The sequence below is a fragment of the Callorhinus ursinus genome, unplaced genomic scaffold (genome assembly GCF_003265705.2).
Source record: "Callorhinus ursinus isolate GAN/ISIS: 27379988/994484 unplaced genomic scaffold, GSC_fseal_2.0 scaffold37, whole genome shotgun sequence".
Classification (NCBI taxonomy): Eukaryota; Metazoa; Chordata; class Mammalia; order Carnivora; family Otariidae; genus Callorhinus; species Callorhinus ursinus.
In genome coordinates, this window is record NW_027397099.1 from 6,554,325 (window position 1) to 6,579,312 (window position 24,988).

General features: G+C 55.7%; 2 protein-coding genes across 6 annotated transcripts; one reads left to right on the plus strand and one right to left on the minus strand.

Moving 5' to 3' along the window:
* Nucleotides 1-82: 82 nt before the first annotated feature.
* On the plus strand, nucleotides 83-15,870 carry FHOD1 (formin homology 2 domain containing 1). Of its 3 annotated transcripts, XM_025888900.2 has the most exons (24): nucleotides 83-374; nucleotides 7,701-7,807; nucleotides 8,173-8,237; nucleotides 8,560-8,627; nucleotides 8,701-8,806; nucleotides 8,883-8,977; nucleotides 9,242-9,353; nucleotides 9,440-9,534; nucleotides 9,643-9,786; nucleotides 9,900-10,045; nucleotides 10,124-10,420; nucleotides 10,554-10,577; nucleotides 10,963-11,016; nucleotides 11,913-12,028; nucleotides 12,115-12,719; nucleotides 13,043-13,198; nucleotides 13,402-13,584; nucleotides 13,674-13,793; nucleotides 13,871-14,032; nucleotides 14,443-14,633; nucleotides 14,726-14,918; nucleotides 15,000-15,162; nucleotides 15,238-15,438; nucleotides 15,513-15,870. In XM_025888900.2, exons 1-24 carry the CDS (start codon nucleotides 174-176, stop codon nucleotides 15,593-15,595), a joined length of 3,687 nt encoding a protein of 1,228 aa, XP_025744685.1. In that variant the 5' UTR covers nucleotides 83-173; the 3' UTR covers nucleotides 15,596-15,870. The 3 variants fall into 3 exon arrangements, with proteins under 3 accessions (XP_025744685.1, XP_025744683.1, XP_073736239.1); XM_025888898.2 differs by lacking the exons at nucleotides 10,554-10,577; nucleotides 10,963-11,016; XM_073880138.1 differs by lacking the exons at nucleotides 83-374; nucleotides 10,554-10,577; nucleotides 10,963-11,016 and adding an exon at nucleotides 3,124-3,365.
* A 129-nt stretch (nucleotides 15,871-15,999) lies between these two features.
* Nucleotides 16,000-18,723, minus strand: TMEM208 (transmembrane protein 208). 3 transcript variants are annotated; one of them, XM_025888902.2, is made up of 6 exons: nucleotides 18,611-18,723; nucleotides 17,880-17,975; nucleotides 16,802-16,861; nucleotides 16,587-16,723; nucleotides 16,336-16,438; nucleotides 16,000-16,257 (listed from the first exon to the last, which is right to left on the minus strand). In XM_025888902.2, exons 4-6 carry the CDS (start codon nucleotides 16,721-16,723, stop codon nucleotides 16,120-16,122), a joined length of 378 nt encoding a protein of 125 aa, XP_025744687.1. In that variant the 5' UTR covers nucleotides 16,802-16,861; nucleotides 17,880-17,975; nucleotides 18,611-18,723; the 3' UTR covers nucleotides 16,000-16,119. The 3 variants fall into 3 exon arrangements, with proteins under 3 accessions (XP_025744687.1, XP_073736249.1, XP_073736250.1); XM_073880148.1 differs by lacking the exon at nucleotides 18,611-18,723 and adding an exon at nucleotides 18,183-18,368; XM_073880149.1 differs by lacking the exon at nucleotides 18,611-18,723 and adding an exon at nucleotides 18,183-18,320 and having other exon boundaries at nucleotides 16,336-16,420.
* Nucleotides 18,724-24,988: the final 6,265 nt, after the last annotated feature.

Consider the following 24,988-nt stretch of genomic DNA (forward strand, 5'->3'; position numbering starts at 1 on the left):
TTTCAGGGACTACTCTTGGCTCCACCCCCTTCCTCGGCCCCGCCTCCGCCTGGCTCCGCCCCTCTTCGGCAGCGTCCGGTCAGACCCGGCCCAGACAGCCGAGCTAGTTGAGTAGACGCCGCGGCGGGGCCGGGACCCTCTCGGAGGCGCGCGGGGCGAGCCAGTGACACACGATGGCGGGCGAGGAAGACCGCAGAGACGGGGACCCGGTATCAGTGGTGACCGTGCGGGTGCAGTACTTGGAGGACACCGACCCCTTCGCATGTGCCAACTTCCCGGAGCCGCGTCGGGCCCCCACCTGCAGCCTAGACGGGGCACTGCCCCTGGGTGCGCAGATACCCGCGCTGCACCGCCTGCTGGCGGCGCCGCTGAAGGTGAGGGGGCCCGGAGAAAGATTGGGGGCGATCAAAGGTTCATGGCGCCATGAAAGCCTTTGGGAGGTATCCCTCGGGGAGAGGCTGGAGCGGGTGCGCCGCTGCGGGAAAGTCTTGGACTGGGGACTTAAGGTCCACGCTGCCTCGCTTTCGCGGGACGCCTCTCAAGTTGAGGGAAGCTGAAGAAGGGAGATGGGAATTTGTGGTCTGCGCCACTCTGGCTGCCCCCTCGAAGTGAGGCCCACCTGAGGAGATGTTCGGGGTCCACTAGTTGCCTGTCTGCCTGGGTAACCGATCTGGATAAGGTGACGGTGGATGTTTGGGTGGTAGCGGACTAAAAGTTGGAGCTGGGGAAGCACCAGCTTCCACCTGCTTCAGGTGAGGTGGGGCGGGACCAAGAAGAGGGGCGGACCCGGGGCGGGCCACTGGGGGCGGCCAAGGCCTCGAGCGGTTTCTGGAGGCTGGATTGGGTCCTGCCGGATGGAGTGTTGCCCCTGTAGGTGGGGGCCCCGCTTGGGAGTGCCAGTAGAAGAGAGACTTCTCGTGGTGAGGTGAGTCTCCGGGAAGCGGTCCGGCCCGGGACACGCCGAGAGCTGGTGGCTGCACTGGTGGAAAAGCCCTTTGAGTCACCGCCTCCACCATCCCGTACTCCCGCCGCAGCCGGCCCACTGCTAGAAGGGAGGGGGCGGGCCAGGCTAATTTTAAACCGCTAGCCTGCCCTAGTTTGCCTGCGTCCCGGAGTCGACTCGTGCACAGTGCTGGGAGAGGCCCTTTTTGAGATGGTTGGCCCTACCTCCCCTCCGGCTCCCTGCGCTCAGCCCCCTGCAGGCAGCGCTTTCCGGCGCGCTGGGTTTCCGGACCAGGACTCTGGGAGGCGCACTACCACCCCCAGGGTTCCCCGCCAGCCAGTACACACTGAGTGGTGAGGAAAAGGAGAGAGCTGGCGGGGGTGCCCTCCCCTGCTCCCAGCCTTAGCTGGGGGGCGAGTTACGCAAACTTGCCCCCCAGGCCCGGGGTCTCCCCTGGAATGTGCCCCGGGCGCCGGGCCCCCAGCCTGCATTCCTCGCTCTGCGGGCCAGCCCCGCCTCTGAGCGCGGGCGGGAGAGTTAGTGAGATTATTGGCGGGGGGAGTGGCGCGTGTCCGGGCAGAGCCCGGGCTTCAAGGCCACGGCTTGAAGGTTGCAGTACACTGCCCACTTTAGTGTTTTGATGCAACCCCTTTTGTCCTGCCCTGTAAAGGGGCAATCTGAGGTGGGCCTGGAAGGAACACCTCCAGCCCGAGGCCACCTTCAATTCAGGATGGGCGCTGGAGAGGGGTGTTGAACCGAGTCTAGGTTCCTGCCTTCACGCTCCTGGAACTCCTGGTGCTGAAATAAGCCTGGTGCATTACAGAGAACATAGTATTCCTCCCAGCCCCCACTCTAGGACAGGACTTAGCCCTGACAGACCTTTTCCCAATTAGGGGCAGATTTGGGAGGTCAGCAACAGAAAAGAACAACCCCCTCTTCTTCCCCTCATTTAGGGACCCATCTCCCTGCTGCACCAGGTGCTCTGTACTCTTAGCTAAAGACTAAAGAGCTCAGATGGAGAATGTGTTAAGTACTCCCCAGCTCAGACATTCCTGGTCTCCCCACCTTTAGGATCTCCCACTTGGTGTACCTGAGGACTACCATATCCCCCACAGGCAGGATATGCTGGTGGGCACACTGAGTTACCACTGTGCCTGTAGCCAGGATTCCCTGGGGCTGGCAGCTGTGCCAGGAATGGTCAGATACACTGTGATGTGCTCATCCCAAATATAAACTGTGACCACAGCCCCGGAATAGACGGCTGGAGGAAGAAGGACTGAGAATAGGGTAGGGGCAGGGACATCAGAGAGCTGAGAGAGGGGGAGCAGGGCTCCTCCTTGCAGGAAACGTCAACAGCTCTCGTTCCTCCCCTCCTCCTATAAGTGTATGCCCCAGGGGCACAGACATGACTCAAGCCTGCCTACATAGCCCTATAGAGGGGAGAGGTGGCCCAGAAACTCAGGCATTCCCATCCCAGGCCTAGAGCAGGAATAAGAAGGAGATCACCACTCAATACATTATCCTCTGTACATCTGTCCAGTAGAGGAACAGGACACAGACAAGTGACGACATCTGCCCTCCCACTCTGGGCACTGACCTTCATCATCCCTGCAGACCCTGCTCCCTCCCTGGGAATATAGGAAGGCCCAGCCTACTTTCCCTCTGGAGCTCCACCCCCACATACCCCATTGGGCTGGGCCTAGCCACTAGAGTTCCCCTGGGGGCTTCCTTTTTAAACCGTTTAGAGCTTTCAGATCTGAGAAGGCCTTGCTCATTTCCTCCTAGTCTAGGAGGAAGCTCCTTGCCACAGCCTCTGACTCATCTCCTGGACTTGGGTGGGAGTGGGAGGGGTGAGGGGGGTGGGGAGGGTCCTGGCAGTGCCTTGGGCCATGCCTGGTGTCCCCAGGGGAATATTAGGAATATCTGTCTTCCCTCTGCACAAGCCTCTCCCAGCCCAGGGACCTGCCCCTGTCCAGGGGAGAACCTGACCCTCTGGCCCTGCATTTCACCTCTTTACCCAGAGCTCTGCTACATTTTGGTCTTCTGGGCAGTGCCTCAGGAACCCGTCTCTGACACCTAAAGGCCCTGCCACGTCTGAGATAGCATTGACTTCTCCCTGGGCTCTGGGCACAGAGACCTGAGTCCTGCTCTGACCCTGATGCAAAGGCCCGAGGAGCCCCCTACTTCTAGCAGCAGGGATAGCCCTAGAAATCTGTCTGTCACCAGTAACTGTTTCCCCAGCTGTGGCTAAAGATTAGAGGAGAACAGGGGTGGCACTGTCCTGGGATGTTTCTTGACCTTGCACCCTCCCTACTCCAGCCTCAGTTTACCTCTCAGGAGCAGTTGTGGCAAGGGGGCTAAAGTGTGAACCTGATCTGCTGGGACAGGGACCAACTGGAGGGATCCCAGAGGAGGTTTAAGGGTAAGATGGGGTGCTCTGGTGATGAACGGAGTCCTTTATTTCCCTGATATGGAGGTCTTTTGGGGAGACTAGAAGTTTGGGATGCGGACATGAGTTATGGCCTTCTCCCAGCTTTCTCTGGGGCCACCATCCATGTCCAATTTACTGGTCATTCTGGGATCAGGCTGGGATGCAGCCTGGTGAGGGACCCCAGGACCTAGGTCCTTGCAGATGTAGGCATTGTTACCTTGGCGTGTATGGTGTGTATGTGTTCATTTGTGTTCCCTTGCTACAACCAGGAGGACCAGTTCGGGGTATTTGCTGAGTCCAGAAAGCTGAGGGGTGGTCTTCAGCCCTTGGCAACACTACATGCTCCAGCCCTCCGCTCCACCTCCCCTCCAGGGTTCCCTGGAGCACTTCCAAAGTCCATCCACCCAAGATCTAGGTCAGGTAGCCCTGGTTCCATTCCTGGATGTGCAGCCTGGGGCATATTCACTGAGTTTCTGAGCCTTGGTTTCCTCACCTGTAAAAAGATTGTCAGGAGAGGGGCACCTAGCTGGCTCAGTTGGTAGAGCATTTGACTCTTGATCTCAGGGTTGTGGGTTTGAGCCCCAATTTGGGCGCAGAGATTGCTTACGTAGATAAAACTTAAAAATAAAAAAAGGAATAGCAGGAGAATCAGACAACTAGGCAACCTGATATGTGACACAGGGGAGGCCAACTTTTTTTTTTTAAAGATTTTATTTATTTATTTGAGAGAGAAAGAATGAGACAGAGAGAGCCTGAGAGGGGGGAGGGTCAGAGGGAGAAGCAGACTCCCCGCTGAGCAGGGAGCCCGATGCGGGACTCGATCCCGGGACTCCAGGATCATGACCTGAGGCAAAGGCAGTCGCTTAACCAACTGAGCCACCCAGGCGCCCAGGGGAGGCATAACTATTATGGGTTTCCCTCCTCAAGGCCCATCCATAGTGTCTCATCCAGGAAGTCATGGTCTCGTTGGAAACCCAAGGTAACAGTAGAAGGAGGGTCTCATGTTTAAAGTTTATTTATTTGTTTGTTTGTTTAAGTAATCTCTACACCCAACGTGGAGCTTGAACTCATGACCCCAAGATCAAGAGTTGCATGCTCTGGGGTGCCTGGGTGGCTCAGTCGTTAAGCGTCTGCCTTCGGCTCAGGTCATGATCCCAGGGTCCTGGGATCGAGCCCCTCTCCCTCTCCCCCTGCTTGTGTTCCCTCTCTCGCTGTGTCTCTCTCTGTCAAATAAATAAATAAAATATTTTTTTAATAAAAAAAAAAAGTTACATGCTCTCCAAATGAGCCAGCCAGGTGCTTCAAGGGTCTCGTGTTTATAGGAGAGCAAAAGAAAAAAGCAGTTAGCAAAATTATTTCCTAAAACAGGAGTCCTTCAGCATATAATTCTGCCCTCTTCTCCATCTTCTTTCCCTGCCCCTGGTGTGTTCATTCTCTCCTGATTTGCAGTTATGAAAAATATTGGGGAGTAGACACCATGGTCCCCTAAGTTTGGCCCTGCATTTAAAGCCATATGTAATGAGTTGGTGTAGGCTGTCAGAAGAGCCTGAGCCCAGAGAACCAAGAGAAAAGTGGGCTGGATGCTGAAGGGAGGGGCTGAGCCTGGGAAGAATGGAGAGAACTGTACTCCAAAACAGAAACAGAGAAGCGTGCAAGACAAGAACCAGGAGGGAGTCAAGGATGTGGGCCCACACGGGCCCTGTGCTGACCCTCAGCACTGTCAGTAGGCTTATTCTGGCCTGGCCCAGCCCCAGGGTGTGAGAAACAAACCCCAGAGGTTTGGCTCTCAGAAGGGTGACCCGAGCAAGGGGCCAGGGGTGTGAGGGACAAGCACCACCCAGCTGGCAGGAAGTCTCTGTTCTTTGCTACCTTAGCCCACCCTCCCCCATCTCCACCCAGGACAGGCGGCTGGGTTGGGGGGTACCATCCTGGAGGCTTTGGGCTGGCTGTTACCTCAGGACTCCTCTAGGGAGGCCACTGCTGCCACCATGGAGGGAAAGGGGTTAAACCTGCTCATCTGAGGAGGCTGGATGATGGAGCACTTGGCCTTCAGGACCTTACCCCAAATACATGCAGGCCTTCTGGAAGGAGAGAGCCATTCTCTGCTCACTTGGGATTAGAGCACACAAGCATGCTTGCAGGAGGGGAAGAGAGCCTGCCAGAGCCGAGCTTTCTGGGGATGTGCTTCTTGGACCTGTGCTCCAGCAGAGCATATATGTATAGCACGGACCATGAACCTGGGTGTGGAAGTACATACCAGGTATAATCTGATCACCCCTCCAGTGTTTAGCTTTACAGCACTCTGCCCCTCTCCTTGCTTAGCACTCATGGCCCTTGTACTTCTACATGTATTTGTAGCCTTTTTCTGAGGCGAGCCTGCCTGCCTCCCCAGCTGGGCTGGAAGGCAGGAAGAGCAGAAGCAGTATCTTCTTCCCCACTATGTCTTCAACACCTAAAACCAGCCTGGTTCATGAATGTTTGAATGAGTGAACTAGTCTGTGTGTGTGTGATCTGGGGGATCCCTGAAGGAATCTGTTGCTCTGGGGCTACGGCAGGGTTGTGTGGAGATGTTTCTCTAGGGTCCCAGGATCCTCTAGTCCAAGGTGGAAGGAGATGCAGCTGTGCCTGGATGGGGGTGGGGTGGGCCGGCTGCTGAGTCATCGTGTGGGAAGAGGGATCAGGAGGAATGTGGGGCGGCCCTCAGCTGAGCTGGCCCAGGACGGAGTACCCCAGCCCTGGGGCCTTGCCTCCGCATCTCAGGCCTGTTCCTGTTAGGCCCTGGAGAAGACGACTCTGCTCCCAGGGAGGGGAGAGAGGCCAGGCCCGCCCAAGGCGCCCAAGGGAGGGCAGGCAGCCAGGCAGGAAGTGGGACAGAGAACAGGCCGGAGTGTTTGTCCTATGTCCCATGTCCCAGGCGAGACGGGGTGGGGGAGGGGGGTGGGAGGAGAGGGGGCGTCACCCAAGGGCCTCAAGGCTGAACTGCCAGGAAGGAGGGGGGTCAGGCTCTCAGGCATGAGCAGGGGTGCAAAGCAGAAACAGGGGTAGGGGCAGGAGCTGGACTCCCTTCCCCCCCAGGGGACCAAATGCTGCTGGAAGCCCTTGGACTGGACCCAGAGCAGGGTAGGGCTGGCAGAACAGCAGGCCGAATGATGGGATTGACTTCCCCAGTAAGAGGGAAGCCAGGAAACACCCTGCTTCTCCAGAAGCGGGCTCTCCCTGGGCCATGGTACGGCAAGGAGTAGGCCCGCTCAATTGAAGGGGACTTTGCTGAGCCCTGCATACTGGCTTTGTGCTACGGGGGAGGTGTCTCGAAGGGGCACAGTGCCGCCCTCAGACTCTGGAGTCACTCCACTAGGGTACTTCTTAAGAGGGCAGTGTCACGCCTGGTGGGGGTGGATGGGAGCCAGGCTGGAGGCATGGTAGGGATACCTGGGAAGCAGAGAAGCGGACAGAATGTGTGCCTTGTACAATGCAGGTTTCAGGGACCCAGTGCACACTGATGGAGTCAGACCCTAAAACCTGGTTTTCAACCTGGAGGCCTCTGAGGTCCAGCCCACTTGGGGCAGGGCAAAGACCCTGAAGCCTAGAGGGACTGACAGCCTATAGATTACCCAAAGCTCCTCATGGTCTCAATTCAGGGAGACACCACACACACACACATGCACACACACACACACACACTCCCTCCCAGCTGGGTTTTCACCAGCATTCATTAACACTTTCTCCCTGGGCTTGACTGCTTTGTGGATGCAGCTTATCACCCCCAGGGCTGTGAACTTCCTCGAAAGCAGGAGCTCCCGCCCATCTTTATTCCCCTTCCTTATTCATGTTCATTAGCTCAACAGTGTTTAGTGAACATTTACTGTGAGTCAAAAGCTGTGCTAGGCTCTGCAGATACAGCATGGGGCAAGACAGACACGGTGCCTGAACCCAGAGAACTCATGGTTAGTGGGGAAGAAGAGTAGTATATGAGACATTATCACGCTGTGTGGAAGGCCTCACACATGGGAGCTACACACATGGGGTGGAATGGGTCGCCTAGCATTGGCTAGAGGAGTCCAGGAGAGCGTTCCAAAAAACCATTACCTGATCTGAAACCTACAGAATGGGTAGGTGTTAGGTGGAAGACATAGCACGTACAAGGGGCAAGAAAGCCTGGCCCCTGGGGTGCGTGGGCACTGCACATAGTAGGCCTGGGAGAGATGGCTGCTGACGGAATGCGTCGCTGCAGTGCACACCCTGTGGTATGCCACTCTGCCAGCTCTCTGAGTGGGAGGTGGGAGGGCATGGTGTCTCTGTACATACCCTGCCACCTCTTTCCCCTAGCTGGAGGACTGTGCCCTGCAAGTGTCTCCTTCTGGATACTACCTGGACCCTGAGCTGTCTCTGGAAGAGCAGCGGGAGATGCTAGAGGGCTTCTATGAAGAGATCAGGTCAGAGCTGATGGGACCAGGAAGGCAAGGCTGGCCCCCACCCTTGCTTCTACCAGGGGCTGGCTCAGGTGTCAGCAGGCAAGACACCTGATCTCTAGCCTAGGCTGTGGGTTACCTCCTGCCAGGGGATGGTGCTAGGGGAATCCCAAGGCCGGCCAGTGTTACCTGATGCCCGGGAGGTGTGTGGGGGGGGTGGGGGCACTCTTGCACATACCTGAGATACCTATGTTTGCACAAACCCTCTTGTTGGGGGGGAAGGAGTTGGGCCAGGGTTGGCAGGTGGGGTGGTCTTTAGCTGTCCTGGTGTGGGGGCAGGGACTCTGAGGAATGACCTGGAAACTGCTGACGAGGCTGCTTGATTCCAGCAAAGGGAGGAAGCCTACACTCATCCTGCGTACTCAACTCTCTGTGAGGGTCAGTGCCATCCTGGGTAAGTGTATGAGGGCATTGGAGTCCAGGAGTCCCCCTCCCCACCCATGCTGGCTCAGTTTCTTTCAGGCCTGTGCTGGACAGTGGACAAGGCGCGTGGGAGACAGGATGCGTGGCCCTCCCCATTCCTATCCTGACCTCTCTCCCCAGGGCCAGGGCTGATGCTGCAGCTAAACTGCAATGGGGGTTGCCCAGAGTCAGGGAGTGGAGGAGAAGGTTGGGGGTTCAAGAGTGCTAGAATATTCTTTGGTGGGGGATTGTGTCCCAGTAGAGGAGGGTGTCTGTGCCCCCTTGAGCCTTCTGTGCCCACCTACCCCTTGCAGAAAAGTTGTATGGCTCCAGTGGCCCTGAGCTGCGTCGCTCTCTCTTCTCACTAAAGCAGATCTTCCAGGTGAGGCCCAGAAGTGGGCTGGGGGTGGGCGTCCAGCCTGAGCCCTGCTTAAACTCACCCATGGTGTCCCCAGGAGGACAAGGACCTGGTGCCCGAATTTGTGCATTCAGAGGGGCTGAGTTGCCTGATCCGTGTGGGTGCTGCTGCTGACCACAACTACCAGAGCTACATCCTCCGAGGTCAGCCCCATCCCTCCCCCATGCCCCCTGCCTTCAGCGACCCCTTTCTGACCTCTTCTTGTCCCTGTGTCTCCAGCACTAGGCCAGCTGATGCTGTTTGTGGATGGGATGCTGGGCGTGGTGGCCCACAGTGAGACTGTGCAGTGGCTGTACACACTGTGCGCCAGTGTGGTAAGTGGCCCTCCACACAGCCATGCACCCTTCCCCACTGCCTCGCTCTGACCTCAGTCGGCTCTTCTTCAAAGTGGGCTGGAATGAGTGAGACTGAGGCTCCTCTAAGGCTAGGAGGCACTCCAACACCTGGACCTAGGGCCAGGGTCTTTCTGCCTGGACTCTCCTCTCCGGGTCCAGCCCCAGAAGCCCTTACCCCTCCCCAGCAGGAGCTAGCACAAGTCTGGCCCACGCCCCACTCATGTGTGGTGACCCCTCCCCCAGTCCCGCCTGGTGGTGAAAACGGCCCTGAAGCTGCTGCTGGTGTTTGTGGAATACTCTGAGAACAACGCACCGCTGTTTATCTGCGCAGTCAACTCTGTGGCCAGCTCCACAGGTGGGAGACTGTCCCTTCCTCCCCCACCATTCAGAGCCCTCTCTCCTACCTGTCCCTGCATGATCGCTCCCCTTTCTGTGTGTCAGGCTCTCTTCCTTGGGCCAATCTGGTGTCCATCCTAGAGGAGAAGAATGGCGCTGACCCTGAGTTGTTGGTGTACACAGTCACCCTCATCAACAAGGTGGGGGGGCCCTGAGAAGGGGGGAGAACCAGGTGCCAATTCTGGGCCCCTAAGGCTCCTAACTTCCGGTCAGCCTTAGCCTCGCCCCCCCCATCCCCAATCCTCTAGACACTGGCAGCACTTCCGGACCAGGACTCCTTCTATGATGTGACAGATGCGCTGGAGCAGCAGGGCATGGAGGCTCTGGTCCAGCGCCACTTGGGCACCTCGGGCACTGATTTCGATCTGCGCACACAGCTTGTGCTCTATGAGGTAGGCTCGGCCATCTGGGCGCGACTGGAAGGGAGGGAAGAGGTGCAGTTCCCCAGCACCCCACCCTACCTATGCGAGTCTCAGCGGCTTGGATCTGGGTCCACCTCCACTAGAATGCCCTGCGGTTGGAGGATGGAGACATTGAGGAAGCCGCTGCAGGTGGGCGGCGGGAACGCAGAAAGCCCTCTTCGGAGGAGGGCAAGAGGAGCCGCCGGTCTCTAGAGGGCGGGGGCTGCCCTGTGCGCTCCTCCGAGCCTGGGTAAGAACGTGCCTTTGCACATGGGGAGGGGTGGATCCGCCTGCAGTGGCCTGGTCCGTTGACAGGCCCCGCCTCCAGCCCTGCAGGCCCTGCCTCTAGCCGCACAGGCCCCACCTCGCCGACCGGCCCCGCCTCCAGCCCTGCAGGCCCTGCCTCTAGCCGCATAGGCCCCACCTCGCTGACAGGCCCCGCCTCGAGCCCCTCGGACCCCGCCTCAACCGTAATCTCCACCTACTCCGCTGGCTCGGCCCTGGCGAAGGGCCTGGCTCCCAGCCCCATGGGCCCAGCTTCTGGTCTCTGTACCTCGGTGAACCTCTTTCCCGCCATCTCCGTGGGGCCCTCAGCCGACAGCTCCAGCGAGAGGAGCATCTACAAGTAAGTAGGGAGATAGAGGCTGCCCCTAGAGTCCTCTCTCCAGCTGTCCCTCCACTCTGAGCCCCTCCACAGGCCCTCTGCCTCCTCTGCCCAAACTCCTCTGCCCAAACGCGTGCTTTCTCTTTCTTTCCAGACTTCACCAAACTGCTCCTGTTTGGTAAGTGACTGCTGGGGGGTGGGGTTCTGCTCTGACTGGACTTCTTTGTCCTGCTGCTTGTCTTCATCTCTTCCTGGCATTCTGCCTGTCCTTGCCCCTTTGTCATCTATGCCCTTGCCCCCCTTCTTTGTTTCTCTGCCGCTATCTCGACTCTCTTGTTCTGCTCCATCTTTGTCTCCTACTGCACCCTGTCCTGCTTCATGTCCGTCTCTCCCCTCCATTTCCAGTTTCCTCACGTCCTGCCTCCTCCACGCCTCCTCTTCCCACTGGGGCTGGGAAGGAACCCCTGGTGCTACTGCCCAGCTCTGTGTGGGTATGAGCTGCTGGGCTTTGGAGTGGAGCAGGCATCACAATTACCATCTCTTCCTCTCACCCCCCCACCCAGGGCCCCAGAGAGCCCACCTGTCCCTCAGTCCCCTACTGAGCAGGCCAGGCTGGAGTAAGTACAGAGGCCAGCCTGCCAGGCTTGCCATGTGCTCAGGGCTTCAGCATTGCTTCCCCCCAGCGGGGGTTCCATGTGCCTCATGCAGCCAGAGCTGGGGGACTCTCAGGCCCTTCCGCTCCCAGACATACGCCTCCTCCGTTATCCAAGGGGAAGGGAAGCAGCTCATTGGGGTCATAGTGGTCCCTGTGCTTCAACAGTGACACCTTAACAGCTTTAACCAAAAATGAGGACACAGACTCCCAACCTGGGGCCCAGTCTCCCAGGAATAGGGCAGGGGGGTATCCAGGGTGTGTATGGCATCGGGGTAAAGGAGCAACCTAGGACTGAGGGAAGGGCAGGGACTGAGGGCCAACAGAGGCTGGAAGGGCTGAAAAAAAGACACTGGGATCACATTCATTATTTTAACATAAACTGAGTGCCTGTTGTGGTAGCTCAGTCAGTAAAGCATGAGACTCTTAAGCTAAAGCCTGTTGTTTACTGGGCCCTTTTCTAGGCATGGGTCATAGCTCTCAGAAGCTGCCAGACATGGGACAGCCTGGTGTACCCACTGGAACAGCTGTCCCCTTCCCCTGCTCTGAGGGTCCTTGTCTAGAATCAAGACAGTGAACAGGAACAGCAGCAAGCAAGGTTGCAAGTTAGATGTTAAGCAAAACTTCTCTCCATATGTTGAACTGGGGATGCTGGGTTGGCATTGACTCTCCCCAGATATGGAGGACTGAACAGGGGCTGGCTTGGGGGGTAAGTCCTGGGTCTGCTCAGCGCATGGACTGTTCTCTGTGTGTCTCTGTGTGCCTGCAATTTGGGGCAGTGCCCAGGGGCCCAGCAAGGCATGTACACCACCCTGGGCTGGGGTGTGTCAGACACCCTCACTGACAAGTGCTTCCCTCCAGAACCCGATTCCTGGAGAATGTGGCAGCGGCAGAAACAGAGAAGCAGGCTGCACTGGCCCAGGGCCGGGCAGAGACATTGGCTGGGGCCATGCCTGATGAGGCCGATGGACACCCAGGTGAGTAGGTGGGTGGGCAGAATCCATTCATGTTGCCCTTTTGCTCCACAGAGGGCATGATGCTGACAGCTGCTGCTTTTTTCCAGATACCCGGGAACTATGGGGCTCCCCAGAACCAGGCCCTGCACCCAGAACCCCCGAGAGCCCTACCCCCCGAGGTCTGCTCCGGGCCCAGCGGCGCCTTGAGCCAGAACCCAAGGTGCCACTGGCCCCACCAAGTGCCAAGGCCGAGCCCATTCAGGAGTTTCCTATCCGTGTACCCAAACTCTGCATTGGAGACCTGGACTTCTCAGATCTGGGGGAGGACGAAGACGAGGACATGCTGAATGTGGAGGCTGTGGAGGCTGTGAAAGGGGTCCCCCCCCCCCCCCCCCCACTGCCTGTGCTCTCTGGAGGCCCCCCGCCTCCTCCGCCCCCCCCTCCCCCACCCATCAAAGGCTCACTCCCACCACCTCCACCTCCAGCCGCCCCCCTTCCTCCCTCAGCACCTGATGGTCTAGCCCTCCCCACCAAGAGGAAGACAGTAAAACTCTTCTGGCGGGAGCTAAAGCTGGCTGGGGGCCATGGAGGCTCTGGGAGCCATTTTGGGCCTTGCCCCACCCTATGGGCCTCACTGGAACCTGTCTCGGTGGACACAGCCCGGCTGGAACACCTGTTTGAGTCCCGTGCCAAGGACGTGCTGCCTTCCAAGGTAAACCCACCCTCGTCTGCAGGGTAACCCCAGTGGAGGAAGGAGGCAGTCAGAGCTTAAGGGTCTGACCTGCCACTCATTTCCCACATGGGGGAACCGAGGCAAAGAAAGGCATGGAGTCTTGTCTGAGGTCTCTCAACAAGGTATCAGCAAAGCCCTAACTAGAATCTCAGCTCATTCCAAAGTCTTACACATCCCAGATCCCTGGTTGTGGGGTGACCGCACCATCTAGCCATTTCAAAGGGGCTTTAAGAGTGCCCTCTTATATTGTTGCCCCAGCTAGTTCCTTTCCCAATCTCATACCACTCTTCTCAACTTTAAAGAAAGCCGGTGAGGGCCGCCGGACAATGACCACAGTGCTGGACCCCAAGCGCAGCAACGCCATCAACATTGGCCTAACCACCCTGCCACCTGTGCATGTCATTAAGGCTGCCCTGCTCAACTTTGATGAGTTTGCTGTCAGCAAAGATGGCATTGAGGTGGGGATACCGGCTAGGGGTATTGGAGGGAGGTGGGAGGTTTGGCCCTCTCCTTTGGTCAGTGGGCATGGGCTTGGTATTTCTACAGAGCAGTCCCCAGACCCTGGGGATCCCCCAGATGACCTAGGGATGAGTCCAAACCAACTCCTGAAGCCTCAGGCCAGGACTGAGGGGACTATGTGGGGTGGTGGCTGCATCCTCAGAAACTGCTGACTATGATGCCCACGGAAGAGGAGCGGCAGAAGATCGAGGAGGCCCAGCTGGCCAATCCTGACGTACCCTTGGGCCCAGCTGAGAATTTCCTGATGACCCTTGCCTCCATTGGGGGCCTGGCCGCCCGCCTACAACTCTGGGCCTTCAAGCTGGACTATGACAGCATGGAGCGGGTACTTGGATTATGGGGGGGCGGGGCAGGAACGGGGGCAGGTGAGCACAAGGACCAGGTAGTTTGAGAGTCTCTCATCTCCCACTCCAGGAAATCGCAGAACCACTATTTGACCTGAAAGTGGGCATGGAACAGCTGGTACAAAATGCCACTTTCCGCTGCATCCTGGCCACTCTCCTGGCTGTGGGCAACTTCCTCAACGGTTCCCAGGTGAGTGGGAGCACACGAGGGCTGGTGGCCAGGGCTCTGGAGCCAGCCAGGCCCAGGCTCAGATGGGGTCCTTTCAGAGCAGCGGCTTCGAGCTGAGCTACCTGGAGAAGGTGTCAGAGGTGAAGGACACAGTGCGCCGGCAGTCACTGCTGCACCATCTCTGCTCCTTGGTGCTCCAGACCCGGCCTGATTCCTCGGACCTCTACTCAGAAATCCCTGCCCTGACCCGCTGTGCCAAGGTTAGCACCAGCCAGCGGCTTGGCTAAGACCAGCCACGGCAATGAGGGAGCGCAACTTCCTGGGGCTGGCTCTCCCTCCCTGTCTGGGCTGTTGTGCCGGAGTGTGCCCAGCTAGGTGTCTGCGTGGGCAGTGTCCTTGGCCAGAAACACTCTTTCCTCTACTGGCCTGGCTACACACACCTACTGTTTTTGGGTCTCTGTTTAGCCACCACTTCCCCCAAGAAAGCTTCCCTGTTCCCCATTAGATTAAATGGACTTGTCTCCTGCATTAGACTGTGAGCTTTTGGAGGGCAGGAGGCAGGTTCTTGGCTCTCTGGGTCCCTAGGGCCCAAGCTGGCTGGCCTGACAGAGGCAGCCTCAGGTGGTGCCCTTCTGTGGGGGGACAGCATGCATACCCCCTGCTTTTCCAGGTGGACTTTGAGCAGCTGACTGAGAACCTGGGGCAGTTGGAGCGTCGGAGCCGGGCAGCTGAGGAGAGCCTACGGAGCTTGGCCAAGCATGAGCTGGCCCCAGCCCTGCGTGCCCGCCTCACCCACTTCTTGGCCCAATGTGGCCGTCGTGTAGCCATGCTGCGAGTAGTGCACCGCCGTGTCTGTAACAGGTGGGCACACGGGCCAAAGAGGCAGGACTGCCACCACCATCCCTCAAACCCCACGCAGGACTCACCATCCCTCCTTACCCCGACCTGCTTAGGTTCCACGCCTTCCTGTTGTACCTGGGGTACACAGCCCCGGCGGCCCGCGAGGTACGCATCATGCAGTTCTGCCACACACTGCGTGAGTTTGCACTGGAGTACCGCACTTGCCGGGAACGGGTGCTGCAGCAGCAGCAGAAGCGTGCCACGTACCGTGAGCGCAACAAGACCCGGGGCCGCATGATCACGGAGGTGGGCACCCTTCCAGGTTTGGACTGCCACCCCCTGTGGCTTCCTTCCCCCGCTCCCAGCTCATCCTTCTCTCCTCTGCAGACAGAGAAGTTCTCAGGTGTAGCTGGGGAAGCCCCCAGCAACCCATCTGTCCCAGTGGCTGTGGGCAGTGGGCCAGGGCGGGGTGATGCTGACAGTCACGCCAGCATGAAGAGTCTGCTGACCAGCAAGCCTGAAGACACCACACATGGCCGCCGCAGCAGAGGTGGGACCTGGGGCCACTGGGAGCAATGGGCTTTGGGGTCACCTTGACCTGACTTCCCCATCTGGTCTCCCTTAGGCATGGCCCAGAGCGGCTCCCCAGTCATGCTGACAGCAATGGGGTCCTCCATTGCACCCCCAGAAGAACCCCCAGGCTCCGGTTTACCCAGTGACACTTCAGATGAGATCATGGACCTGCTGGTGCAATCAGTGACCAAGAGCAGTCCCCGTGCCTTAGCTGCTCGGGAACGCAAGCGTTCCCGGGGCAACCGCAAGTCTTGTGAGTACTCCCCAAATGCCCACTACCCACTTTAATCCCATCAACCCCCTTCCAACCCTGCTCTGTCCCTGCAGTGAGACGGACGCTGAAGAGCGGGCTCGGAGAGGACCTGGTGCAGGCACTGGGACTGAGCAAGGGTCCTGGCCTGGAGGTATGAAGGCGCCGCCTCCAGGGCACCTACCTGTCGGGGCCCCAGCCTGCAGTACAAGAGACTAGAGAGTGAGGAGGGATCAGCAGAATTTGGGCCTCTTCTCAACCCCAGGGCCACTCTGTGCCCAGTGGACAGTGCCTTGAGCAGTATTAGCTGTGCATGCCTATGTGCAAGTGTGTGTGTGTGTGTGTGTGTGTGCATGTGTGTGTGTGTGTGTGTGTACACACGTACTTGTATGAGCTCCCCGAATATGTGGAGTATAATAAAGTTTTCCTAGCCAACCCGAGCATTTTCCTGCTTTCGAGGTACCCACCACATTTGGTCTGTAGCAGGAGGCTAATACTGGCTACAGTACAGCAGGACTGGCTCTTCCTGCATCGCCCTTCATTATCACCCACACAGCCATTAGCCACATTCTGAGCCATTTATTCAATAATCCTATACCTTAGACTGCTTTTGGGCCTGGACTAGGCAGGCCCTCCTTGCTCCTGGCATGGGGGCCATGCAGCCTGTGGCCGAAGTGTCAGGGGCTATAACCGCTTCATCTGCCGCCGTTCCTGTCGGCGCTGCCGTTTCTCATTGTGCTCTGGTGCTGGGGTGCCACCGTCTGCTGTGAACCAAGGGCCCAGCACATTCACCCAGAGGAGGTAAAGGGCCCGGCCCGGAGCCTAGGACAAAAAAGGTAACTTGAAGCCAGGTGCAGGAAGTGAAAGAAGAGAAGGGTTAAATGCTCCAGCCCCACGCACCAGAAGCCAGAAGGACCAGATGTAGAGGGAGAAGCAGCTGAGCACCTGCACGATGGCTGTCAGTAGGATCACATCCTTAAGGTGCCTGTGGATAGAAGGGAGGCTGCAAGGGCCAAAAATAGTAGATGGGCCCCAGTTCATCTCCCTTCTACCCTCTTCAAGTTGCAGGCAGTTGTGGGTCTTGGGCTATCTGGGCCCCAAAACCCCAGCCCTGGGGCCGCTCACCTGGGCTGGCAGCGGGGGACACTCACTCTGCCATGCCCTGCTCCATGTTGAGGTCCATTCCACCATCCATCAGGGCCCCATCCTCAGAAAAGGCTGCCCGTGCCATCGAGCTCATAGAGTGGTAGCTGGCCCCATATACTGCCAGACTGAAGGCCAGGGCCATCTGCAGAATAAGAATGGTATCAAAGGCCAGCCAGTAATCCTATATGCTTATCCACTTCCCAGGATAGGGGACACTTACCCAGGCCCAAAATGAGGCAGATGAGTAGAAGAACACCAAGGTCACAAGACAGTAAATGGCCTGTAAGCAGATATATGATCAGGCTGGGATCAAAAGCTACCCTAAACCACGGGCCTTCCTCAACTCTGACCAAGAGTTATGCCAGGCTGTGGAAAGAGACAGGCTGTTTCTCATAGGGTTGGTGGGAGAAAGGGGTCTGTTCCCTGAGTCCCCAGACTCCCCTCTGATATGTCAGTCCAGGAAAGAAGGCCCTGTGTATCTGGGATGGGAAGGATGGGCTCAAGTCCATCTGAGACTCAAACCCTCCTTTCATTTTTGGTTGTTTTGACTACTCTGCACTTTCTTTGGGCTGGGATCCATTCTCATTTTTTTTTTTTAAAGATTTTAAAAAGATTTATTTTTTTTTAAGATTTTACTTATTTATTTGAGATAGAGGGAGCATGAGAAGGGGGAGGGTCAGAGGGAGACACAGACTCCCCGCTGAGCAGGAAGCCTGATGCGGGACTCGATCCCAAGACTCCAGGACCATGACCTGAGCTGAAGGCAGTCGCTCAACCAACTGAGCCACCCAGGCACCCCAAGATTTTATTTATTTGACAGAGACACAGAGAGAGAGGGAACAGAAGCAGGGGGAGTGGGAGAGGGAGAAGCATGGTTCCCTAGGAGCAGGAAAGGACCCTGGGATCATGACCCAAGCCAAAGGCAGACGCTTAACAACTGAGCCACCCAGGTGCCCCTCATTTCTTTTCTTTTTTTTTTTTTTTAAGATTTTATTTGAGAGAGAATGAGAGAGAGAGAGCATGAGAGGGTCAGAGGGAGAAGCAGACTCCCTGCTGAGCAGGGAGCCCAACGCGGGACTTGATCCCAGGACTCCAGGATCATGACCTGAGCCGAAGGCAGTTGCTTAACCAACTGAGCCACCCAGGCGCCCCATCCCCTCATTTCTTTTTAATTGTAGTTTTCTTTTGGAAAACTACACATGGCTGTCACATACCACCACCCCCCACCCACCCCCACCCCCACCAGAGCTGACTGTGGGATCTCGGGTGGGCACAGTAGCAAGGAGGTAGGTACTTACATTGGCCCCCAGTATGATCCGCAGATAGAACTTCAGAGTCTCTCTGTTCTCTTCAAATATCTGCTTCTTCCCTCTCGTGCCCACTTTGCCCTTGGGCTGCAGAGGGATGGTAAGATGCTGTCAGAGCCCTCCTCAGCCAGGGTCCTCCTTACCCTCCCCCCAAGTCTGGTTGGGTACAGACCCTATTACACCTGCACCTAAGCCAGTTCCCCATGTGCTCAAATCAAGCACAATCCTTGGGATACCCACCCCTCCTCCCATCCATCCTGCTTAGGGCTGACACCATCTGTGCAACACCCCTACCGATGATCGCCTCCTGTTCACCCTGGAACAATCCAACACTAGGCTGATATCTCCTGGCTCCGCTGGTAAGGTCCAGCTTTGGGCTGACTACCCCTTCAAGGGGGACTCCCGAGTGGCGCTGAATGGTGCGCCCCTCCGGCCTCTGCTGGAGTAGTCCAGATCTCGGCTGACACCCACCCCTTTCAGGACCCTAAGGTCTCCGACCAGGTCTGGTACAGTCTGGTACTGACGCCCACTCCCCTCCCGCACCGCTTCTGCTATGGCGGTGCGCCCCTCCATTCCCCCGCGCTAGCTCTAGTAGGGTCTGGCCACTGTATGGCGCCCCCCTCTGGCGGACCCGCTTCCTTTGATATCCTTCCTCTGTTTTCAGTCTCCCGGCCCCGGGAATCCTCTGCCGTTGCGAACCCCCCCCCACCCGCCCCCCTTACCGCCCTGGCGCGACCCCAACACCCCGCCAGAAAAACAAGGGGGAGCGACCGAAACCGCGGTGCGGAGGGACCGCATCGGCAGCACAGGCACTTCCGGTGCAGACCCAAATCGTCACAACTGTGACGGAAGTGGGGAGGGTCCACTTCCTTCCCAAGGCCCGCCCCCCCCCGGAGTCGCTAGGACTGCATTTCCCAGAAGGCCTTGCACGGGGGCGGAGGCGGCGGGGACGCGATGGCGGAGTCGCTAACCCCTGGAGGTGAGAGGAGGCCGCCCTCAGGCCTGGCTTGGGACAGGCTCCGCCCTCGGGGGGGCCGGGTCTCGGGGTGGGGGGAGGGGCTGTCAGACAGCTCGCCAGGCTCCGTCCGCCTGGCGGAAACAACCTGCCCGAGAAGGAGCTGCAGGCTATGGGTAACGGCCCCGCTTTTGGGCCACCCCGTACCCTTAGCTTGGGGGAACCATCCTCTCCTTCCCGGTCGGCCCCAAGAGATGGCTGCCCTGTCACCTCAGCGAGGACAGGGTCTCTGCCTATTCCCTTCTCTAGCGATGGCCGCCCCTCCCCCTCAGTTCTGGAAGATGACCGTTCCATCCCCTCGTCCCGGAAGGGTAACCGATCTTATCCTCCTTGGCCCCTTGGGATGATCACTCCATTCCCTCTGCCGCGAAGGACGGCTGCCCCCTCCCCCTGGCGGTAGGAGACAGATTGCTCCTCCCATCAACTCCGGCCACAGTCGCTGGATTACTTCACCGAGGACAGGCCTGCTCCCCACTGCCTCCGTCCCTAGTGATGGCTGTCCCTACCTCCTTCACCCCATGGGATGTTTGTTCCTTTTCCTTAGCCTGGAACAAGACCACTCTCCCGCCATTGGCCGGAGAGAGAGAGAACAGATTTTGTTCCCAGTGGCCTCTTGGGATGGCCTCTCCGTCCCTTTTGCCTTGAGAGTTGGCAGCTCCCTTCTGCTGCCCACCGGAGACAAGTCACCCTTTCCTCATTGGCCCTGGAAGGTGCTCCTTCCCCTTAGCAAGAATAGGGCTGCTCCCACCCCCTTTAGCCCCCTACCATGCATCCTTTATCTCCTGGGCCCCAGAGGATGTCTACTACATAGATCCCAGGAATGACCAGTCATAATCTCAGTTGTAGCCCCTTAGGATGGGGTTCATGGGATGGTGACACCATCCTTACCATTGCCTCCTCTTCCCCCTAGAAAAGCCACCCCCTTCTCAGCTCAAAGAATCATGCTCCCTCTCCTCAGTGAGGACAGGTTTTTTGCCCTCTCTCGTTGCTTTTTGGGTTTGTTGCCGAGCCCCAGAATATAGGATGGCCAGTCTTAACTTGGCTCAGACAGGCTTCCCTGCCTCCCACAGGGTGGGGCCTTAGTCAGTCCCAATCCCATGAGTGTTCTCTTCCCCCTGTCTTGCTTTTGAGCCCCGAGGCGGTTCTCCCCAGGCCTCTCAGTAATGATCTGTTTTATCTTCCCCACGCCTTCCCTGAGCAAAACTTTGGTGAAAATTGAGGTAGAGGAATTTGATGAAAATAGAGATAGAGCACTGTCCATTTTTAATTCAAACCAGTAAGTATTGGCTGAGTACCTTTTGTGTGCTAGGGATCAAAGAAAGGAAGAAGAGGTTAGAATGGGCTGGTGAGGTCAAGGTTAAGAAAGGGCATTCCTGGAAATCGGCCTACATAGGCAAAAGGTAATAGACATGGTATGGTTGTAGGACAGTGGGAAGACTGAACTGGGGAAGCTCTGGGATCAGGGGTCCGGTCAGGCATAGGGCCTGGCAGGGTCTTGCTTAGGGTCTTGCTCACCCAAGAGGATAGAGATTTTGTCCTGAGGATACTGGGGTACCCTGAAGGTTTTCATCAGGGATGTGCTAAGACTAAAAGCTGTTTTTTAAGGAAACTAACCTTGTCACAGTGTACAAAATGACTAGCAAGACTGAGCCTGGAGGCAAGGAGGTCAGGTGGGAGATTGTAGAAAGAATCCAGGTCTGGGGTGATAAAGATCTGGGCTACTGAGGTGCTAAAATTTCGAAGGTAGAAATATTAGTAACAGCAATCCAGCAACCATTTATGGAACATCTACTAGGTATCAAGCACATCGTAACTATTATATATGGTATGGAAACTGAAGCTCAGAGAGATCAGTTACCTTGCCTGAGGTCACATAGGTCACACAGCTTGGAAGTAGTAGAGCTGGGATCTGCATGAGTCTTAGTTACCCTGGCCTAAGCCTGTGCTGTACACCTGTATCTGACAGCGAGGGACAGAAGAGCATGAAGAGTACAAAGTATTATTAGGATCTTAAAAAAAAAGGATCTTCAGGTGAGATGCACTATTGGCATTGAAGCTCAGGTGCTGGAAAGTTGGGAGGAAGGGATGCTTTGGACTGAGAATATGAATTTTGGTTGAGATGAAGGTGATAGTAAGACATTTAGATAATGGATCCTGTGGACGATTGGCAACACCAGACTAGCACATGAATGATGAGACAATATGCGGATACTGAATTGTTGGTTATTGCTGTAGAGGTAACTGTTGAAGCCATGCAAATGAATTTACTATCCTAGGAAGTAAACAGATTGAAAGACCCAAGTTTGAGCCATGGGACCCACAGAAGAATCCAGAAACGGGGCAGTTGGAGAGTGGGGCCCTAGAAAACACAGTGTTACAAGAGTCCAAGAGAGAAGATTTCAGAAGAAAAGAATAGTTAATATTAGATCATTCTTGGCCTCACCAGTCCTGTATAGGGCCTCCAACCTCATGACCCCCAGACTCATAGGTGGAGCAAGGGCCTGAGCACCTGGGCTGGGTCCTGCTGGGATCATATCTTAACAGCCAGCTGAGAAGGCGAGTTGACAGTGGAGAAAATGGGGAAAGAGGGAGGACCCAGAGCCTGACCTGTGAGGGCAGGAGGAAGGGGTGTGGTTTCCAAAGATCAGAGGAGGACACCTGACTTGCTGTCCTAGGTCTTATGCAAGACACTTTACTATGTGTGGTTTTTTTTAACAGATTTTATTTATTTGAGAGGGAGAGAGAAAGAGCAAGAGCAAGAGCAAGAGCAGGGGGAAGGAGACTCCCCACTGAGCAAGGAGCCCAATGCAGGACTCAGTTCTAGGACCCTGGGCTCATGACCTGAGCCGAAGGCAGACGCTTAACCGACGGAGCCACCCAGGCACCCCGACACTTTACTATGTTATTAAATTCTCAGCACAACCCATTTAAACCTCACTACCATTGCCATTTTACAGATTAGAAAAACAAGGCTCAGGGCGCCTGGGTGGCTCAGTTGGTTAAGCGACTGCCTTCGGCTCAGGTCATGATCCTGGAGTCCCGGGATCGAGTCCCACATCGGGCTCCCTGCTCAGCAGAGTCTGCTTCTCCTTCTCACCCTACTCCCTCTCATGCTGTCTCTCATTCTCTCTCTCAAATAAATAAATAAAATCTTTAAAAAAAGAAAAAAGAAAAACAAGGCTCAGAGAGGTCAGCTGATAGAGTAAGGATTTGAACTTGGTCCTAATGCCCAGGCTCTTTTTACCAAACTGAGCAGGAAGTTTGCTTTTTATCAGTCAGTACAAACCTGCATCCAGGCGAGGCTCAGGAATGGTTTGTTCAGAGTATAGATGCCTGGAGGCTGGAAAGGGGAAGTGAAGACCCCATGAAGCTTAGGATTCAAGATGAACTAGAAGCCAGTGTTCCAGTCTCCTCAGACTGACTGCACTATCAGCTGGAGAAGGTTCCAAAGGCCCCCAGTGCTAACAGTTCCCAATGCCCTGTCTTTTTCCCTCAGATGCTCACATATATTCCGAGCTTCCTGCCTCTGTCAGATCAGAAAAAGGCCTCCCTCGTGAGTCGGGCTTGGTACTGTGCAGCCCAGAATGCCCTTTGGGAGGTAAGGTGGCCACCCTCACCTGGCGCATCCTCAGCCGTCTCTCACTCCAGTTTGCTCATGGCCCTGCTTCCACATCGTCCATTCATCCATGCATACATATACATATGTTACATTCATACACACTCGATTCTGGGTACAGCGCTGGGACTTTACAGAGGAGTAAGATAGAGTCCCCTGCCCCGAGGAACTCACAGTCCAGTGAAGGAGAAAGACAAGTACATGAGTGATGGTGATGTCGTGTGCTTGGTGCTGTGACACTCGAATGAAGGGTGCAACAAGAACAAGAAGAAGGACGTCCAGAGGAGACCAGCAGCATGAGGGAAGGCTTCCTGATGGAATAGGATGGGGGGGAAGGTTGGTGTTCCAGGACCAGTGATAGCACAGGTAAAGGCACCAAGGTGTGAAATGGTTCTGTCAACGACCACCCAAGTTCCCTACGACTAGAACTGAGATGTGTGTAGGAGGGCTGGGAGGTGAGGCTAGCGGGGGGCCAGACCACAAGCTGGCCCTGGTGCCAGGGCTCCACCGTAATTACCATCATGGAGCCTGTACAGGAATGTTAAGGCAGGGGAGTGACACGGTGTGATGTGTCTTAGAACTCCAATGCTGAGCGGACTGGAGAGAGGGGGAGTCGGGGTGTGGGGAGACAGCCCAGCTTGGGGGTGAATGCAGACATCTGCGACAGTTTGAAAGGCAAGCTCCTTGTTTTCGTTCTGACTTCTTTGATCACCACTGAGGTTGAACAGTTTTCTCATTAGCTGACTGTTTATATTTCCCTTTCTTGTTTCTGTTCTTTATCCATTTAACCATTGGTATCTTAGTATTTTTCTTATCCATTTGTATGAACCTTTTATACATTAAAGAGATGGATCTTTTACATATTTATTGAAATATATTCCTAACATATTTGCCTTTGTATTTGATGTGTAGATATGTGCTTATTTCTGAGACACAGAGGTTAAATTTCTATGTTGTTGATTCTGAACATCTTTTGCTTCCTTATTTCGTCCATTGCTTTTTAAACTGAGAGACCCCTTGCCTCTTCAGTAATTTGATGTACACTCATATTTCTCTTTTTTTTTTTTTTTACTAGACTCATTTTTTCAGAGAGGTTTTAGGTTCACAACAAAATCCTTTCTTCTGTTTTATGGCTTGAATTTTTATACTAATTTTCTTAATTGGTGAAATTTATTTTAATCTATTCTCTCAGGTAAGAAGCTAAATTGATGAGTTTTCAAATAGCCCTAACACCACTTATATATAATCTTCCCCTTCCCTGCTGCATTGGACTCCTCCTTTGTCACATATTAAATGTGTATATATAAGTAGGGTCTCCTGTCATGTTATCTATCCAGTGTCGTTGAGCTTAGTGTCTAAAGAAATTTGATTTGGACTTGTTAAAATTTGAAGTGTGAGGCTTCTAGATGGTGAGATGCAGTTGGTTGTTGGATTTCTGAGTGAGGAATTCAAGAGAAGTGTCTTGGTGATAAATACAGAGTTGGGTATCATTCAAGAATGGGTGGAGGTTAAAACCACGGATCCAAGTAACATCCCCCAGGCAGCACATGAACAGCCACAGGAACAGCAGGCCACAGAATGCCTCAGGGGAGGACACCAGTCCAAGGGCATGGAGGGGAGGAGGCGCCTACAGAGGAGGTCCCAAGGATCAGAAGTGGAGAGCATTTACAGTGTTGAGTGGATGACTAACAGTGTCAAATCCCATGAAGAGTCCAGAAAATAAAGAACAGATAGTGTCCATGATGTCTGATGTCCAGGGAGGTCCCCAGTGACTTCAGCAACATTTGGCATCTGAGGGGAAAAAGCCAGGTGGGTGGAAGAGTGAATGAGATAAGAAGGGCCTTGTAGAGAGTGACTTATTTCCCCACGAGAGGAAGGAAATAAATAGGGCAATAATGAGAGGTTGAGGGGACTCGACAAAGGATTTTCATTGGGAGAAATTTTGAGTGTGTTCATATGCTGAGGAGAGTCAGAGAGGAGGGGGTGAATGTGAATGCAGGAAGCAGAGACCCAAGAAATGGTGGAAATGGCGGATGCGGCCTGAGGTGATACAAGGCGTGGACTTGGAAAGGGTGGAGGGGATGTCACCTCTCCTGCTCAGGACATGGAGGGGAGCGGGTGGCAGTGTGGAACGGTTTGCTGAGGAAGTTCCTCTGAGGCCAGTGGCCTCTTTGCTGGGTGAATTTGGAGGCCACGTTGTCTTAGGGGCATGAGAAGAGAGGTAGAGGCCAGGGCCTCGGCACAGAGGCTTGCGCTATTCACAGGGCAGAAGGCAGTGGGAAGGTTACCAGAGCTGCTCAGAGAGGCCTTGCTCACTCAGATAGGGATGCTGTCTGTCTGCCTAGCCCTGTGCTGGGCACTGGGACTGCAGGGCCGGGGGAGGCCCAGCACTTGAGAGTTGGTAGTGAGAGGGAGATAAGCATAAGCTAAAAGGAGTGAGTAGGGGTGCTGCACCTGGAGTCTTGTGTG

What these genes read in the sequence shown, in the direction of transcription:
- TMEM208 (XM_025888902.2), bottom strand. Translation starts at nt 16,723, where the DNA reads ATGGCCCTGGCCTTCAGTCTGGCAGTATATGGGGCCAGCTACCACTCT. An exon ending in ATGGAGCAGGGCATGGCAGA is followed by an intron (nt 16,439 to 16,586) that starts GTGAGTGTCCCC and finishes TGGCCCTTGCAG; the next exon opens with CCTCCCTTCTATCCACAGGC. An exon ending in TCTGGTCCTTCTGGCTTCTG is followed by an intron (nt 16,258 to 16,335) that starts GTGCGTGGGGCT and finishes TTTTTGTCCTAG; the next exon opens with GCTCCGGGCCGGGCCCTTTA.
- FHOD1 (XM_025888900.2), top strand. Translation starts at nt 174, where the DNA reads ATGGCGGGCGAGGAAGACCGCAGAGACGGGGACCCGGTATCAGTGGTG. An exon ending in CAGTCACCCTCATCAACAAG is followed by an intron (nt 9,535 to 9,642) that starts GTGGGGGGGCCC and finishes CCAATCCTCTAG; the next exon opens with ACACTGGCAGCACTTCCGGA. An exon ending in GTGCGCTCCTCCGAGCCTGG is followed by an intron (nt 10,046 to 10,123) that starts GTAAGAACGTGC and finishes CCCCGCCTCCAG; the next exon opens with CCCTGCAGGCCCTGCCTCTA.